Source organism: Anguilla anguilla, chromosome 12 (assembly GCF_013347855.1).
Source record: "Anguilla anguilla isolate fAngAng1 chromosome 12, fAngAng1.pri, whole genome shotgun sequence".
NCBI classification, from domain to species: Eukaryota; Metazoa; Chordata; class Actinopteri; order Anguilliformes; family Anguillidae; genus Anguilla; species Anguilla anguilla.
In genome coordinates this window covers 21,516,372-21,535,360 of record NC_049212.1, presented here as the reverse complement: position 1 = coordinate 21,535,360, position 18,989 = coordinate 21,516,372, and the positions used below count along the sequence as shown (strand labels likewise).

General features: G+C 45.6%; 2 protein-coding genes across 3 annotated transcripts in view; one reads left to right on the top strand and one right to left on the bottom strand.

Moving 5' to 3' along the window:
* capn5a (calpain 5a) overlaps positions 1 to 18,989 on the top strand; it is a 38,804-nt gene that overhangs the window by 12,012 nt on the left and 7,803 nt on the right. For both annotated transcript variants that reach the window (XM_035383925.1, XM_035383926.1), the window contains exons 3-6: positions 6,927 to 7,058; positions 14,022 to 14,230; positions 14,648 to 14,840; positions 15,613 to 15,806. In XM_035383925.1, coding sequence (XP_035239816.1) covers positions 6,927 to 7,058; positions 14,022 to 14,230; positions 14,648 to 14,840; positions 15,613 to 15,806 — 728 coding nt within the window. The remainder of the gene's footprint in view (positions 1 to 6,926; positions 7,059 to 14,021; positions 14,231 to 14,647; positions 14,841 to 15,612; positions 15,807 to 18,989) is intronic.
* ompa (olfactory marker protein a) lies at positions 9,626 to 11,853 on the bottom strand. The gene has a single exon (XM_035383934.1). The coding sequence runs from the start codon at positions 11,601 to 11,603 to the stop codon at positions 11,115 to 11,117; it is 489 nt and encodes a 162-aa protein (XP_035239825.1). The 5' UTR covers positions 11,604 to 11,853; the 3' UTR covers positions 9,626 to 11,114.

Below are 18,989 nucleotides of genomic sequence, written 5' to 3'. Positions count from 1 at the left end.
TATGCGGCTCTCAGTTAGGTGCTCTAGGTAGAAATTCCAACGTTTGTCGCCGTTCACTGTGAAGAAATACACGCATGTAAGCAAGTGCACACAGAGCCCAGTCATACCATGTATGTACACATGAACCAGAGCAAACCCAAACAGGCACACACTCCCCCTCCCCCACCCTCCAGTCTCAGGCACATATGGGTGTAGTTACAGAAACCTAGGAAAAGAATGTGCCAAGGTTTCCTCTCTCTCTTTAAACCAGCACATGACTTTGCTGTTCTCAGAAACAGAATTTCAAAAGCATTACAGACATGCCAATTTGGATATGCAGGTTGGTCGTTGCAATTTTCGCAAACTTTTACTAAACATTGAAAGTCCGTTGGATAAGGATGTTTGTGACAGAGGGGGGTTGTTTCTGGGTCACTGCAGGGTATCCTGACTCATCCTTCACTGAGATTACGTTGTGCTCTTCCTGCCTCTGGGCATCTCACAGCCACAGATCTCAGATCAGTGCTCTCAGTGGCGTTCACACAGACGCTTGCTTCCTGACAGAGGAAGTGCATGCAGCCTGGCTGAAGTCTGAGGAGAGCCACAGAAATGGCTTTGAATAAGATATGTCCATCAACAGCAAATCTGGGCTGTCTTTAATTATAGCCATTAAATGCAGAATTCACTAACGTATTTTTGAACATGCTGTGAAGTGTTAATTTGGTGATTGTCCATTGAAAGCAAATGTTTTATTCTGTCCTTTCCTAATTGTCATAACTGTATTCCTTTGTTTAGTTTTTATCTGTCTTCCGTGATGAAGTACTCGCTTCCAGACCGTAAGCCAGCTGATAACAGGAATCTGGTCTTTTCCCCAGAGAGAGAAAGCTAATTGGTTTTAAAAAGAAAAAATTTTTTTGGTTCGTTTTATCTACAGAATTAACATGAGTGCTCAGTCTGTGTCCGAGAGAGTATATCAGAGAGATGGGCTCCAAGGGAGCAAACACTGGAGAACTATAATGGCTGTCAAAGTGATTTTGGGACTCTGCTCATATTCAAAACTAATCGATAACTGAGCCAAGCCCCAGGGAGTGCAGGTCAATACAACACTAGTGTATTCCAGATAACATCATATTTTCACAGTGTTATTGTAGCACGGCGTCAATGTGGAAACATTGTTTCGCTGTTTTCGACATTTCAGAGCATGTTAGCTGAGACACTGCTGTCCCTCGGGGTTTCAAACGGTCGGCATTCAGTATTTTAAAGTTCTCCGTTTTTCGTAAGGTCTTTCTCCACACCAGATGATTCCTTTATGCCATAATGTACCGTAATACTTCAAAAGTTGTTTCTCTATAAATATACTGCAGAATGGAGTGTGCTGAGTGTACTTTTTCTGTTCCCCGTTTTGAAGTTTCGAAAAGATGTAATGAAACTGTTGTGGTTTGTATGTCTCCGGAGGTGTGTTTTAGCGTGTCACTGTATCTTTTTCGCCAGTGTAGGCAGACACTCCCAGGGTAAATGTACTCACATGTCAGATTCTCCCCAGCATCACCCACAATTAAGAGCAAAATGACTGTAGGATGCATGGACTGTGGGTGGCTGAACGATGTGACAGACACTCTTCCCGGGAGTAATTGAGTATTTAGGAAGCGTGGAAGAGACGAGAGTGGGGGATTGAGGGAGCGAGACTGTGAAAGGCACCTCTGGGACAGCTTTAGTGACAACACCCCCGCCACACCCCCCTCCCCATAAAAGCACACTGTCCTCAGGAGAAATCATTTGAAAGGCTTCCTCTTGCTTCCTTAGTGAAACAGTGCCTATTCTGGCACGATAAAGAAAGACCTGCCCACACATTATATAATTTAGAACTATGTCTGTCGTTTCATGCCGACTGAAAATGTATACATACACTACATGGCCTGAGGTATGTGGACACCTGACATCCAACATCTCATCCAAAAGTATGGCCATTAATATGAACTCAGTCCACTCTTTTCTGTAGCTGTAAGATTTGCCTTCACTGGAACTAAAAACCATGGAAAAACTGCCCCAGACAGTGGGGTGTCCAGATATGTTTGGTCATATAGTGTATGTCTTATACTAAATTAACAACATATTTGTGTAGCTGTTATCTGCCAAAATGTCAAAAATGTATGAAAAATTGTATTTATGGGCAAAGAAAAATTAGAATGTGTTCAAGCTGGGAAAGACTTGGTAGTCTTAGTTGACCAGTCTGTCCAGATCTATCATTGTACTTTGGCAGTAATAAAGGACAACCGGTTTCTGGGATATTAAGTCAAATGGAGTTGTATTGATGTTGTAGCATGCCCTACTCACATGACATTTAATGTGTCACATAAGTGCTTAAGGTTTTCTGAGAACAGTGGGTGACTCACCTGAGTTGCCATTTTGGGTGGGGTGAGATTGCAGTGGCTTTTAGGAACACCTCTTTGGTTCACTGAACTTCAGCAAACAGGTTTACATTCTTTGGTGGAGAGGACTGTATATAAAAACCGGATGGAACAAAGCCGTGGTGACATCACCGGCGATGGTCGTCGAGGGGTAAAATAGGTCTAACCGGTTTGATGACTGGTATAATTTTGCATAAGTACATTTGAGACAGGGAAATGAGATAGGGTCCCTATAGCGTAGATGGATCCAGCCACTTCTCTTGTCCTATACCCTCAGTTCTGTCCACTTTCTCCGAACACTGTTCACCTGGTTTCTGTTCACCCTGCCAGGCCCACCCTTCTCCTTTACCTCTGACCTCTTTTACGAGACATGTGCCAAATTTGACGACAAGCTGAGTGTCTGTCTGCTGTGGGCAGGCCCACTGTGGTAATGTATGCCCAAAGACTTTGAAAAGCAGCCTGTGAGTCACCTGCTCAGAGTACAGTGGGGGCTTCTAATTATGATGCAAGTTGTGGTTGACTGACAGGCCGACTGGCCTTAAGACCCAGCCCCCAAACAACTAGCATTTCATTGTGTTTACCTTCTAATTGCCCGCCTTGATTATCCCTTGACCAGCTTGTGCAACACAAACCTGATGATCCAGAGCAATGATTGAAGGATACTGTCCAGAACATGGTTTCAGCAGCTCAAACTAAATTTCATCACTAAAGCTGTACTAAAATCCTTAGTACAGCTTTATCTAACAAATTGTTTATCAAAAAAGATACATTCATCTGCATTATTTACCTACTCTAACAAACACAGCTAACATTCATTGCACTCTCAATACCATTCCACTTACCATTCCATTCTATACAGGTGTATGCACATATCTGACTTGATCACAGCCTTGAGTTTCTGCCCTAAGGAAGAGATAAGGAACGACTGTAAAACACAAAATGATCTTATCTGCAGTAATGGGCGTAGTGCTTACTCGTCTTACACACTTATCAGACATACTGTATGTATGCTGACTGGACAAAGCAGGCCTGACTCATAGCTGGCAAATGAGGCTATTTTGCTTCTGGACATCATCTTGTCCCCCCCTTGTCTTGTCCCATAACTAGGACCTGTTTCTTTTCATCTGTGGTGTTCTGCTGAACACCACAAGGACACATATGCATGTGTGTGTGTGTGTGTGTGTGTCTGTGTGTCTGTGTGTGTTTGTGTGTGCATTTTGTGTGTGTTGTAGTGAATGCCATACATTCAATTCCATAGTTTGTACAACACACGTGTTTTTATCTGTGGAATACCCTGTAAATTGCTCTGGATAAGGGTGCTGTGTCATCAGAAAATAAATAATTAAATATAGACATAGCCTGAGTTAAAAGAGGATAAGGATGTCTTTTAAGCTTTATCTCCATTATGGGCCTTTGTGTGGCAGTGCAGAAGCAATGACTTTATTCAAAGCACATTACAGGAGTCCGTGCTGGTGCTGCATATACTCCCCTTGTCTATTTTACCTTAACATACAAGGGGAGTACAGCTGTGGATCTGGAACATGGACAACACTGAAATCCTATTCACAGCATCAGCCAATGGATAGGATTTCAGTGTTGTCCATGTTCCGGATCCACAGCTGTCCCCTTTTCACAGTGAGAGAAAATGGTCTCCCAAGAGCCCTGGCGTGTAATCAGCCTTGTATTAGCACTGTATTAGCAAGGTTTTCAGAGCAGCACAATGGCTCGTGTTGTTCTCTGAACTATGGGGATGGGGGAGGGGGGCAATAGAAAGTGAAAGAGCAAGAAATGTAATGCCATTTAACCAGCCTTTATTGCATATGAAGCTGAGAGAACAGGTCTGTGTTATGTTAAGTCACAATAGAGAGATGAGCATACGTAAATACTGTCTGTGTATACGCAGAAAGTGAATTGATTCAATTTGAAAGGGAGAAAGAAGAGAAGAAGGTCCATGATCAGTGACTAGAGCTGGAAACACTGCATTTTAAATGGGCCGATTCTTGCTCAGTTTAGAGGTCCTCGTGAATGACCAAATGAAGCTGAGCGCCCTCTGCTGTGTGTGTGGGAAACTGCAGGACAGCCCTGTGGTTGTCAGGCCCGTGGTGGAGCATTGTCAGTGGCTCAGGCAGAGCGTGCTCTCACAGGGCAACGGGTGTTGCTTCTACAGCAACCTCCAGTTCAAGGAAACGGAGGATTTGTTTGTCTCTGTTTTTAGTTTCCTAAGTGCTTGGGGGAGTTGTTAGGAAAGTTGAGGAGAGCTCTGGAGTGGTCGGTCATGCAGTGGGGGAAAAGGATGGCTGTGTTTACACAAGAGACGTTTGTTACCTGCAACAACCACAGTGCGGCATGAAAAGCGCTGAAGCAAGAGAGTTATCTCAGTGGGGCCGCCCAAGGTTTGCCTCGGACAGAGACTGAAGTGCTCTGTTGGAACACTGTTTGTGAAACTCGGTACGGGTTTTTAGCTTTAACCATTTTAGATCTGTTCAGAAAAGCTGCTTTCCCGACGCCATCAGTTTTCACTTATGCCGATCTGGAGCGCCTCTTTTCCGCTTAGAGCTGGAGCCAGGGCGGAGTGAACTGCAGCCAGATCCGGCTGATCCAGCGCAGCGAGATGACTTTTCCGTGGCTTTTTCTGGGGAGCCACGAGCAGAGCGGATACGCACAGGCACAGGCACAGCAAATTGCTGGCGCGCACCCAGATTAACTGCCTGGGCCCCATCCACAGCCCAAGGCTGAGGTTTCCCTGAAAACCCCACTTGGCCTCATATTTCATCTGTCTGCTTCTGTTTTTTTTGCTGTAATGCTCCTCCCTTGTGTTTCTCTGTTTGCCCCGCATTCTGTCCATGCTGTTGCTCTAAATAACAATAACCCTGCCCCTCTGAGACTCAGAGTCACTGCAGTACCTGTAACCCTGTCCCTCTGAGACTCAGAGTCACTGCAGTAACTGTAACCCTGTCCCTCTGAGACTCAGAGTCACTGCAGTACCTGTAACCCTGTCCCTCTGAGACTCAGAGTCACTGCAGTACCTGTAACCCTGTCCCTCTGAGACTCAGAGTCACTGCAGTACCTGTAACCCTGTCCCTCTGAGACTCAGAGTCACTGCAGTAACTGTAACTCTGTCCCTCTGAGACTCAGAGTCACTGCAGTAACTGTAACCCTGTCCCTCTGAGACTCAGAGTCACTGCAGTGACTGTAACCCTGCCATGGAGTTCCATTTTCTGCCATTTGCCTGACTGTCCCCTTGTCCCCAGATCTGAAGTCCATTTGGCTTAATCACACTGGGACAGTTTTGCAGTCCATCAATAAAAGTTAATATTAGCCCAATAAAGCCAATAGAGGAAACTCCAGATAAGTGAGTTATTAGTTTTGTTTCAGAAACCTGGGTTGGGGGGTGCAAAGGGGTGGACTTAATGGAGCCTGTTTTTCAAACTGCCAAATTCTGCCACATCAGCATCTTGGCCATAGCCAGCAGATTCATGACTCAGGTTATATACACAGGTACTAAGAAGGCTTAATTCAATGCATTTTTGTTTGTATTGAGTACAGCCACTCTTCAGGATGTGGTCAGAAGCCCCCCCCCCCCCCACAGGCTTTGAACATGCCTGGCTCCAGGAACATGACAAAGCCCAAGCTCCTGTTCTGTGGCCTGGCTGGGATTAGGCGGGGTCCTTTCATACACTGTTATTGTTTGATTTCTGGGAGGGCCAGGGCAGTGGACTGGACACGGTGGCACTGTTTGCCTTTAAAGACTGTGTCTTACCTGCCTTGCACGCCCTTGGGCTCACCTTGATGTGACATGGCAGGAGCCGAACAAGAAACGAAAAAAAATCCCATTTCACAGAGCGTTTACCCAGAGTGGCATTAGAGAGAATGACAAAAGCATAAGCAGAGGACTTAAACCTCTGTAGAACGGGAATGAACTCTTGTCTGCTGCTGCCGGTGTTCAAAGATTTCCACTCTAGGCATGATTGGCTACGCTCAGTGGTTTTTAAACAAGTGGGGCTCATGGGGGATAGTCAGGTCTAACTGGGGTACATAACAGGACTTTCTCCTGACGATGCGCTGGATTATCACTTTTGTGCTCTGTTCCTCTCCGTCCTTGTCCCTCACTCTTCACTCACAGAATAGTCTGTTAAATGCAGTCCTGTGTCGGTCAGGGCTGTCAGAATCTATAAGGGCTTCGTGATTTATTGTGCATGCGCCTCATTGCTTGCTGTAAAATCATTACAATTACTGATTTAATTAATGAGTTCCAGCTCTGCTCCATTTACCCGTGTCTTTCTCTCTTCCTGATCTCTTTTCTCTCCCTCTACCATGCCATATCTCACATCTGTTTTTTCTCAGTACTTCCATTTCCTCCTCCCTGCCTTTTTGATTATTCTGTCTCCCAAGTCCCAGCATGCTCGCCCAATGCATGCTGGAATGGGCTCCAGCACCTCCCACGACCCTGACCAGGAATAAGCGGGTATAGATAATAGATGGATGGATGTCTCCCAAGTCCTCACTCATCTCATTTCTCCCCCTTTACCATCTCCCCCTCAGGAGCTCTGCAGTGACCCCCACCTGTTTGTGGATGGCATCAGTGCTCACGACCTGCACCAGGGACAGCTGGGAAACTGCTGGTTTGTGGCTGCCTGCTCCAGTTTAGCCTCCAGGGAGTCTCTATGGCATAAAGTAAGTTTGTGCCTCCCGCATGCCTGACTGTCTGTGTGTAAGTGCCTGTGTGTTTGTGCACCTGAGGGCACGCATTTTTGGGAATATGTGTGAAAGCGACAGAGTATGGGTGAGAGACGGGGAGTTTCTGTGTTTGTGTGTGTGTGTGTGCGTGCGCCCGCGTGTGTGTGTGTGTACGCGTGCGTGTGCATGCACGTATGTATGTTTATTTGCGCTTGTATGCTCCTGTGAGCACCGCCATCTCTCAGCCCCAGTGCCTGACATGTAGGCTGTCGGGACTGACTGGGGAGTAGGAGGTGGATCTCATCACAAGTCGATTTGGCTGAATCACACTTGGGCAGAGTCCTGTTTCGCAGTGCATCAATAAAAGTTAATATTACCCAAATAGAGGGAACGCCAGAAGAGCCCGTCTCTGGCTCTGTTTCAGAAACATTCGGGTGGGGATATTCATTATTGTGCGTAGGGTCCTGCAGTCTGTTTGCTTCATTACGCAGAACACATCCTTCTGAATAGTAACTCCCTCGATGATGGAGATGCCATGGAAGAATCACATCATCATTTGTTCAGTTACAGCACAGATGACAAATTCCCCTGACTGTGCACCATGTTATTTCCTCTTAATGGGCTGGCTTGCGAGTCGCTGTTTTGATTCCTGAAAAGACTGCTTTCACTGGGCATGACCTGATGCAATGGCCAGACATCTGCAGGACCCTGGATGCATAAGCAAGACTCAGGCCTCCCTGAGCTACAGCACACCCCATTACTGAACATTATTGGTAACCATGGCACCAGAACTATTATACCAATACAGAATTACTAGGTGCACTGCCTGTTTGCTAAACAATACTAATCTAACGTGGAATCTTGAATGGAGCTTTGCACAGAAAGAGCTACAGTTATCCCTACGGCAACCACACACACATTTGAAACAGCTGGAGAAGGTTATTTATGTCTTCCGACTGTTAGATTCTTATAAGGTGTACAAGACTCTCAACACCCAAAAGTAAAACTCCCTTTAACAGGTTTGATTATTTTGGTCCATGACAATGGGAAGCAGATCAAAGAAAACGCTTTGCTTTGATCCTAAATGTAGATAGTATCAGGTATCTGTAACTCCTGGGATCAGAGTAGAGGTCTGTAGTTTTGCTTACAGTGCTGACAACAGAGCAGGATAGAGCTGTGACAGAGTCACTGCAGTTCCTTAAAGTACAGTGAAAAGAAAGGCACTCTTTGACTCTATTTATTGTGTGACAAAAAGTGGCAAATAAAAGCTGTGTATGTTTGAAATATATAGGTACACCTTGGTGTGAGATTGGTTTAAATGGAAAGCTTCAGAGTAACACGCAAGGGGGGATTTGTATTACATCTGAAAGAACAGAAGGCAAGAACAGGCAGAAAAGACCCACACTTTCAGTTCTGTTTTTCACTCTCCCAACAGTCTGCATGAAAGGTGCATGGAAGGACTTTTTTATACATCCTCCATTTCCTGAAATGGGACTTGAGTTCTTCTCACTGCACTTCGCTGAGGAAACAGCTGTTGTTTAGTTCTTTGTGGACGGTTTCATCTCGCCTCTGGGAAACAGACCCAGAGCTGTGGTACTGGAGAGATGTAACGCATCCTTAGCCAATCCAAACTTAGAGGCTGTTCCTTCTGCCAGTTCACAACTGAGAACTTTGAGTTTTGTTCTTTTATTGGCATTTATAAGGATGTGGAGAGTCCGTGGTTTGGCTGCTCGGCTCAGAATCCATCCCGGAATATTCTCATTAAAAGCTCTCCCTGGGATGGCATGACACTGTATTCCCTCCTAGGATCTCATTAACAACTGTCTCCATGACCATCTGTCCCACAGGTCCTCAGTGTTTTGACCTACTGTGTGTCGGGTCTTCTCTTATACATGTCAAAGTGGCTGTCCTCAGAGATGCCTGTAGAGCCCTGACCAGGTTTTACTGGCCTGAGCACTCATATTATATGTCAACCTGCTTTCCTTAGCAAGGCCACTTTATTAAGCTTCACTTCTGAAAATAACCTTTCCGTGTTTTATGGATCTTATAGTTAATGTTGTTTGAAACTTGGAATTCACTGGACATTTTGAACATCTGAAGGTTAAAACTCTCTGCCTTTCAGATTTGTCTTCATCCTTTTTGTGCCAAGTTTTTAAAATGATGGTGTAGTGCTGCAGACAGAAGACCCTTGGCTCTGCTAGCTCTGTGTCAATTAGAGCCCAATAAATATACATATTGTCTTTTGCATTGCCTTACATTTCTGATTTGCAGAAGCCCTTATCCTTATCCAAGGCGGCTAAGCTAAAAGAAAATCTAGAGTCTGTACGGTATAAATTTTTACAGAAAGTATGTTTCTCATGGAAAACATCAGTGTCTGAGTCATAAATGGCAATGCAGTCTCTTGGATACTTGCTGATTAATGATAATATCACATTGCTGCCATGTCCATGTTTCATATATGAATATCATATATTTTAATATCTCTTATTCTGAAATTTATTTGCTTTGAATGTGTTGTTTCATAAGACCACAAGTTTTAAAAAAAAATCACAGAACACCATAAGTTAATGCCCATGATTTCATTTAATAATTTGCACCATTGTGTACAACAGTAATACACTGAGATTCCTTAGCATGAAGAAACACATGAAGATGTGTCAGGAGTGATGTGGTCTGTTCACCTGGATGAGAGTCACTCAGGAACATTGGCCCCTGTTGTACAAAGATATTGTGGAAAACTGCCTGGTCCCTTGTGGGTGATGGAACACATTGCTATATTCCTTTGAGGCTATCCCACTTTTAATGAGTGAAAACAATCATTCACCAGCAGGGGTAATACTGAATGTTAACTGGTGTAAAGTCAAATGTTTGGTTCTTCGATAACTCCACATTTGTCAGGCAGTTTCTCAAAATTTCATTTTAAGAAAAAATGTTTATTTTTATTTCAAAGGAGATGTATGTGTCTTTCATATGCATGGTGCCTGTGTGGAGAATAGCAAACGGAAGATGAGTGTCAGTGTATAAGAGGGCTTGGTGGAATAATTTTTTAATCTCTTTGCTTTTATGGTACCAGTGTATTGCCTATGAAAGAGTGACACTCTACAATAGAATATATTTGCTGATAAGACCCCCCAGTGTGTGTGATGCACAATCCTATTGATTAATGTGAAAGCTTCTTGCGCTAGCTGCTGGCAAAAACAGCCTATCCATGGTGGTTGACCTCCCTTGTACCAGTACTGAGTCCCCACAGTGGCTTTGAATTCATTCCGAACCAAGGACAGAAAGACAGCCAGGGAGAGGATGACTGAAGAAGAGAGATTTTAATGGCTGCTGCTGGGTATCATCACCTTATAGACCGTGCAATGATTCAGTGCGTGCAACAATTCCAGTAGTTGTGAGAGCTTAATTCTAATAAGCTTAATTCACTACATAGTCAATGAAGGATGAGATGATGCTTAACACTAGATGACCATATATCTGTAGAATGTCATATAGATATTTCTTACAAAGTATTATACCATTAATATGATTTTAAAATAATTTTTATCTAGACAGTAGTGTATATGCTCTTTACACATTAACTCATCTACTAGCGTCAGTCACATTTGAGGGAAAATACTTTTATGCAAACCAAAACCCGTAAGAAAGAAAAACAGCAGTTTTGTGCAGAAAAGACCCCCAAATTGACATGCTTTTCAGAATAATTGCTGGGTATGTTTTTTGAGAAACAAGTGTTGCTTATAATATAACTTCTCTTTTGTGCATTTTTTTAACCAACACAAGTGCCCATTCACTTTTACAACAAAGCATGACTAAATATTGTAGATAGGCTCACTATTTGTGCACAAGTTGGACAGTGACCACTGTACAGGCAGGCAAAAGCACAGTATTAAGTTGGTGCATTTAGTTAGAAGACTTCTACTGTCTGCTGTAGACATTCGGGTAGAAAGGTTTTGGAAGGCAAAGAAAGAAACAAACTCAATCACAGGAGCAGAGTGCAGACCAGTCTAACCTTGTTGGGGGTAATCTTGCAAATGCTTCAGCAGAATGAGTCTAGTTCTTCTGGGCCACTTTGAAGACTATGGAGCAGTCGATGTTGTCCTTGTTCATACCGTCGTCAAAGGCGAACAGGAAGAACATCACCTTTCTGATCTTGGCGAGCTCGGCTATCCTCTCGCCAAACTCCTGGGTGTCCGCTTCGAAGCACTTGACTGGGGCGTCCTGGTCATCCTCGGGGCTCCTCCAGAACAGGCCGGCGGGCTCGAGCAGCTGGCGGGTCATCAGGTGGGTGAGGTCCGGGGTCCAGTGCTGCGAGGTGCCGATGATGGTGAGCTTCCCGGGGGCGGAGAGGCGGATGTTCCAGCCGCTGAAGCGCAGGCTCTGCTGGGAGAAGTCCAGGCGGTACACGATCTCGTTGGGCTGCAGGAGCCGCTCGCCGTCCTGCCGCTTCTGGCCGCGCTGCTGCAGCGACTGCACCCGCAGGCGCATCACCTCCGTCAGCTGGCGGTCCTCCCGGAAGGGCAGCTCCAAGTTGGAGGCCATGGGCACGTCTGTGTCGAGCGGGTGGGCTGGGGGTCGCGTCTGAGTCTGCTGGTGTAGCTCCCTGGTCCTCTACTGCTCTTCCGCTCTTCCGCTCTCTCTCTCACTCTCTCTCTCTCTCGCTTTCTCTATCTCTTGCCCTCTCTGTGGCTAACCCTGGAGTGTTCCTAGCCCTGCTTTCCTGCTGTGTTTGGGACTTTATTGATTCAGTTGCACAGGCAATGAGGGGAGAGGGGGGCTGCAGTGAAGTGAGGGGAGAGGGGAGGGGTGGGTGCTCATGTTGGCGTGATGTGTGGCAGTGCTAGGCAACGAAAGCTAATGACGTAGGCAACAGCAACCCTGGGATTTTCCTCTGGGCATTTGGGATGGTGCTAGATTGTTTATTTATTTTTTCCTCGTCTACAGTTTCAAGTGACTGATGTCAAACGGGCGGGTGTGTGTTTGGGGGAGGACATTAAAGTGACAAACTCAGAAAGCTGCTTACAGTTACAGTTACAGTTCACACGCATCAGTTTGGTGATGTTGTGTGTCATATCAATTCTATCTCTTAAAACCAAATTGCAGTGTAACTGCTCTGAGAGGAAAAAAACATTGCTTAAATTATATGCTGTAGGTTGTGGGTACAATTCTTAGATGGTGTTGTACTGTTGGACCCTCAAAAAAAGGTAGTTGCACAAAAGTGCATCTCTAGTTGTATATAATGGATTACTTAAACTGTAAATTGCCTTTGATAAAATTCTGTACCAAGCAGTGAATGCATCTTGCCTATACAATTTCATGTCTGTACGTATTTTATCAAGATGGGTATATGTATGTTTGTTATTGTATATGGTGTGGGTGCGTGTGTGCATGCTCAGTTGTTGCTTTTAATTATGTGTTAGTCAGCAATTGCATCAGCTGAGTGACAAGCAATTTGCTCGGCGGTACGGTCAGGGTTTATCAAAAGAGATTTGGAGGACATGGCATTGCATTACCCAGCATTCCATGGTTCTAAGACGCACCTTTCTAGCGGGTGTGGGCTGAATTCTGAAATTATCCCTTGAGCCTGTAGGGATGTGCTAATCCTTAGCCGCAGTGGTGAGATTGTGTAAATCCAGCCACCTGCCTCATTTGCAGTTTTGCATGTCACTTTCTCACAAGGCCGAGGGATCATTATTGCTCGCTTGCTGAAGCCAAGCCAGGTCATAATTTGTCATCGCTTATCTGGAGAGGAGGAGAGAGAGACTGGAGAGAGCCTTGGAATGGGCCTTTGCAGTCGGTTTTACTTCTGCTGTTATCAGGAAGGAGGTGTCCAGTTCTGGTCTTTCTGAGATATCTGGTCTGGCAGATGGAGGAGACACTCGGAGGAGAGAGACTTCATGTCTTCATTCGCCCAGTTGTGCGTGGTTTTAAACTTTTGGGAAAGTCAGGCAGGCTAATTACTTCTCTTGCCTCTGGAGCAGGTGCCCATGCTGCGTAGCTCCACAGTGTTCAGTTCAGTGACCCGATTCAGTAGCTTTACGGTACTGACCTCAGCAGTATGGTAGTTAAATCCCTGGAGACTTAAATTAATGTACCCATTTCCTTTGCTTGGCACTCTGCGTTAAGAGAGATGGACTGTAGATAATGACCCTGCAATAGACTTGTGTTCTGTCTGGAGCATGTGCTTGTTCATCACACACTTCATGCAACAGAGATCCAGATAAGCTCCATGAGCCCCAAGGCTCTATGTTTAATTATATATATTCACACATAATTATACACCATTCACAGTGTTTTCCTGATATACCAAATGTATTCTGTCTACTGCAGCTGTGCTTACCTTCCACACCTGAACTGTCTTTGTATCCGTAATTGCATTTTGGCAATGGGCCGGTGGTTTCATCATGTTACATTAATTTCTTTGACACTCCAGTAAGTCACAGGATTAGCATATTTTGAGTAGTGAGTTAATATTGAGTCAGACAAGCAGAAAACGTGAAATTAAGCTTATCTTTAGTTTGCAAGTGAAATTTTGAAGTGGATTTCAAGAGAACCAAAATAGTCGTTACGTGGCAAATCGTTACAAATCACAGGAAACTGAATGACATTTGGTGAATTGCCAGTAATGAACATGTCCCCGGTGAATTTCCTGAGGGCCATGTATACAGAGGAAAAGCCAATACACATCTTAGAGATGTCAGGAAAACCAGCCCCATGTGAACAGAGATTTAATCACGCTTAATTTCCCTCCTTCATTTGCTGCTGGTGTTTGTCATACTATAGTGAGACAGATTTATAATGACAATGTCGTAAACGTAATAAGTCAGTGACCCGCCCTGGACTGTGTCTTTCAGGCAAGACAGGAGAGCAATGTGGCAGGTTTATGGGCCTCTGCCTTATGACCGTAATTACATTTTAGACGGTCTGACAGAACTCACGGTGCCCCCCCTCCCCATGCAGGTCATCCCAGACTGGAAGGAGCAGGAGTGGAACACAGAAAAGCCCGAATCCTACGCCGGGATCTTCCACTTTCGCTTCTGGCGCTTCGGAGATTGGGTGGACGTCGTCGTCGACGACCGGCTGCCCACCGTCAACAACCAGCTGGTGTACTGCCACTCTAATGACAGCAACGAGTTCTGGAGTGCCCTGGTGGAGAAGGCTTATGCCAAGTAAGTGCTGCCAATTACAGCTTGGGGCAGGGGGATGGAATAGCCAATCACAGGCGGGAACAGAAAATCTGTGGGAGGGGTTTTGGTCATTTTAAGGTATTTTTTCAGTTGGAAGTGTTCTTATTGGGGTCCTCGTACAATTTTCTTCCTATGTCTAACCAGTGATTTATCATGATGTTATTGTATGTGAAGCTTAGTCCATGGGCCACACTCACTGTGGTTTTCTCTACAGTGATAAAATCACATGATCACCTGTCAGAATCTGGGTTTTAGTTGTCATTTAAAATAATGCCAATGTTATACCTTAGCACTTGGCTGACAGTCATGTTACTAAGCGGACATTAGGCACAGATGATGGGATAAATTGTTGATCAGGGGGCCAAAGCTGATAGATGTCCCCATGTTGCCCCGCTGCAGGGTGTACGGTTGCTATGAAGCGCTGGATGGCGGAAACACAGCCGACGCCCTGGTGGACTTCACCGGGGGCGTGTCGGAGCCCGTGGACCTGCTTGAGGGCAAGTTTGCCGAGGACGAGGCCGCCCGCAACCAGCTGTTCGACAGGGTCCTTAAAGTCCAAAACCGAGACGGCCTCATCAGCTGCTCGATCAGAGTAAGGCTCCGCGCTCACCCGGACGTGCCACCATCTTTAAAATGACAAAACTGGATGTCTCATTTCCAGCGGCAGTTTCTTGTTATGGCCTTGATGCATATCAGATGGAGTTTCATTGCTAATGTAGGCCAGAATACACTAAATTCTCAAATCTTTACTATCGGAGTAGAAATGCTGGCTTGCAAATGGGGAAAATTCTGTTTTGACACATACTGTACACAGTTACAGTAACCCAAAAATATAACCATATGTATGATCAGTTAAAGGTGTCCATTGTCATTTATTGTGGTCAAAATTTGTATATCTATGTACATTGTATAATTTAAAACAAAGAAATATAAAAGTGTATACAACAAGTGTATAAGAAAACTATCTATTGGTCAATAGGTAGAACTGTCATTATTTTATTTTCAATGGTTCATTTTATCAATGAAAATTGATATCACTGATCAGAAGAGTAATATGAAGCATACTAAGAGTAAAAAGGTTAAGATGCCTTTTCTGAATGATGCATCTAGAATGACTGTTTTTCCAGCCACTGAGGAGAAATGATTTGGCTTAAAAGCACATCTCTCTGGAATCTGACATATTCCCACCCGCCTACCTCCCATCTCCAAAACAAATGAAATGTAACAAAAAAGCCATTTTGGTCCTGAAGAAACAACTCAATGTTCTCAGAACAGTTGTGCAGTACAGAGTTTTGTGAGCCAAGTCCGAGGATGGCATTGAGTTCGCATAAATATTCTCAGGATGATGCGCTGTTGTTTCCCAGGCGACCTCCTCAGCGGACATGGAGGCACGGCTGGCCTGTGGCCTGGTGAAGGGCCACGCCTACGCTGTGACAGATGTCAGGAGGGTACGGCTGGGTAGCGGGCTGCTGGCCTTCTTCAAATCGGAGAAGCTCACCATGATCCGTATGAGGAATCCCTGGGGGGAGAGGGAGTGGAACGGAGCCTGGAGCGATAGGTAACGCCGCCCCCTGCGGGCCTGGAGGTCTTACACTCACCAGTACATGCACAGAATAAAAATGTATGGGCAGAAGCAGGAAATGAACTCAGGTTTCTCACAGCAGAAGCAGAGTGTGGTGTGTATATCATGGGTTAGAGATGATGGGAAAATTGCTTGACCTCATTGTGTTACACGCTTGGCTGGCCCGTGTGGAGCCTGCATGCAGACTAATGGAAATCTGACTTTCAGGGGAGCTGCTGCCTCCCGGTGAGTACAGGATGTTGCAGCCTGATGCTCGTACAGGACCGCCCACCGTAAGCCCATCAGGCCACTGCCTCGGGGGCAGAGCGCCCCCTGCAGCTCAGAAGGAGGGGCATGCGCTGAACAGGTGTTTAGGGGGATGTAGTGGAAAGTTGTGGCTGCCCTGAGGCTAAGGAGCAGCTGGGTCTCTCTGATATAGTGGCAGTTGATCTGGAAGTGCCCTTCAATGTGTCTGCAGCTCGCTCATATTACATTGCGCATATGACACATTTCTAGCTCAGCATGTGTCCTTAGTCCATTTTTGCAGTGGTTGTGGATTTTCACAGGAGAATATTTAGAAAAATACCTTTTTTAAGTGTGTGAGATGAGCATCCTGACCAGGATTATGGCCCACACTCTAAGGTTCAGACCAGTGTTCTCAAACTTCTGTTTCTTCTGCTGGTTCTGTTCCTTCTGCTGGTTCCATTCCTCCTGCTGGTTCTGTTCCTTATATTGGTTCTGTTCCTTACACTGATTCAGCTCAGGGAATGCGAGGACTGCCAAGTCACAGTTCTTTTGGTTGTGTCTAGATGGGATACTGGAGATAGGTTTGCCACAATAGTACATTTGAACTGTGCCTTATCCTCCTTCCAGGTGGAAAGGTTGACCTCATTTGTTAATCAAATTAAGAATAAACCATTTGGACAGAAAGATAATTATATAAACGATTGGGAAACTAGTAAGCCCATCTAGTTTCGCCATCTTGTATTTGGCTAGCATTCTACCCAAATGATGGTGCCTTAGTTTGGCTTAGAAATGAGGCCAAACTTTCTTCAATTTAATTCTTCTATCATGGCTTACCTATTGACTAGGACACCACTTCCTGAAACCTCCTGTATCCCATCTCTCACGTCTCTGGCTTTCTCCGGTTCTGTGACACCAGCCCTCGTGATGAGGCGGGATTTCTCACAGACGCGAGAGGCGTTATCTCCCCTGCACATCACCGCAGCTGACTCACTGAAAGAGTGAGGCGACCCGCTGCCAAATATGGAAGCTGGAGACAGAGTCTGTCCCATGCTGACAGCCTATTTTTACAGTCAGTGACAAGGAGTGTGAATAGCACCCTGTAGCAGAAGCTTGCCCCCTGCTGGAGGAGCCTCTGACTGGCTGAGTTACTGTTTGGCTGTACCGCACAGTTCCCCCATAGCATTATATCCTACATGTTCTGACGATTCAGGATATTAACTAAAGCTTCCTGGATTCAGTACTTTATTATACAGTATTAGTGTCACACATTCCAAGCCTGTAGGCTTTGGGATACCAGCTCAGCTCACCAAGCATTGCCGTACTGCTGTCGTTCCCATTGTGGGGTGCGCTTCCCCTCCCTATCCCCTCACCACCTAGTCTTCCGTGCAGGATGTGGGGGAGGGGCACTCGCACGTAAAACAACTGTTCCACAGGGAGACCTCTCTCTCTGCGGCTCTATTCGCAGTGCTCCCACAGCCCCCTCTAGTGGACAACACAGCTGTACACCAAAAAAATTGCTTAATTCACCCTGATTTTTTTATTCAGCTACATTTACACAGATACACAACTGGAATAGAGGTTTGCTTCTTCGAAGGGCTGCCGGTGGACAGTAATCACACAGGATGTAACAGTTTACGAATGCGCGGGGAATACTGCAGCAGCTGGCTGGATTCGGGTCCTCTTTTGCAGGAGCTGTTATCAGGATTCCAGCTGGCTGCGTCCCGTCTGTTTGCATTCCACAGTGAGACCGGCCAAGGACCACCCGCGAAAGCCCCACCCTCTGTTAAATACACATGTGTACTTGTTTCCCACAGGAAATGGGAGGTGATAATTGGAGACAAAATAGGACCGAGGCCTTTAGGCCCAACATCTTCCTCTCGCACTGTGCTCATCACCTCTGAGACAATGTTTCGATGTACTCTGGAAAGGCAGGGTTAGACGCTGAGACTAAAGATACCGAGACTAGTGATGTGTAGAAGACTTCAGCCTGAGCTGTAAGCCTTTACCTGCCACTGCTCTCTGCCCTAAGGGCTGATACCAAACAGCTGATGGCAAACAGACAAACAGAAGTGCTAAAACAAGACAATAAAAAAAAATTACAACAACTGCAATAATGGTAATATAACCATTGAAACAAACAGTTTAAGTAAAACTGTGCTTCAGCATAGTTACGTCTCTCTTCTTGAGAGCCATTTAGTGCTGCGAGTTTGGGGGAGTCTCGTCGTTTGATCCGGCTATGCTGTGAAATGGAAAAGCCAGGCCTCAGGAATAGTGCAGCTGGAACGCCGGCTTCTCGGCAGCGCTTGAATTTAAGTGTTCCTTTCCGTTTAAAGGAGCCGTCGGCCGCAGAAGCTTCATTTAAATCTGCGCTAAGGCTAGCGCTAAGGCTAGCGCTCCCTCGCGCGGCCGGCCTGACCCGCTGTGATTGATGCGAGCAGTAATCCAGGAGCGCGGGCAGCGCCCGGCTCCTCAGGTGGACCGCGGCCGCGCTCGCCCCCGTTTCTACCTCCTCCCCTTTATTTAATCCCCTTCCGACGCCGCGCGGGACGCAAATGAAGATGGAGCGCTCCTCTCGGCGTGGTTTTTATTCTCTGCGCCGCTCTGAATTATTAAAGAGGAGAAATCCAATTAAAGTGAAAGCGACTCTTCTTTTTTCATATCTCGGCATGAATGATTTATTTTGGGGGTTGAGGAAAAGGAGGGCTTGACGGGAGGCCAGATGGCTTTATCAAAATCCAAAAAAAGGAATTTGTTTAGTTTCTTCGAGCTCTCGCCAAAATGATGGCCTTAAAACTTAATATCGCTCGCTGTGAAGGTTATGAAGCAGAAAAGTGTCTTTGTGTTGTTTTGGTTTCTTTCTTTACACAGCCTGCATCTTTACATTGGGGAAAAATGGCAAGGTAAAGACACAAGCTGTGTGACACCATGTGATGA

Bases quoted from the DNA above. Each gene is read 5' to 3' on its own strand.
- ompa (XM_035383934.1), bottom strand. From the start codon at position 11,603: ATGGCCTCCAACTTGGAGCTGCCCTTCCGGGAGGACCGCCAGCTGACG.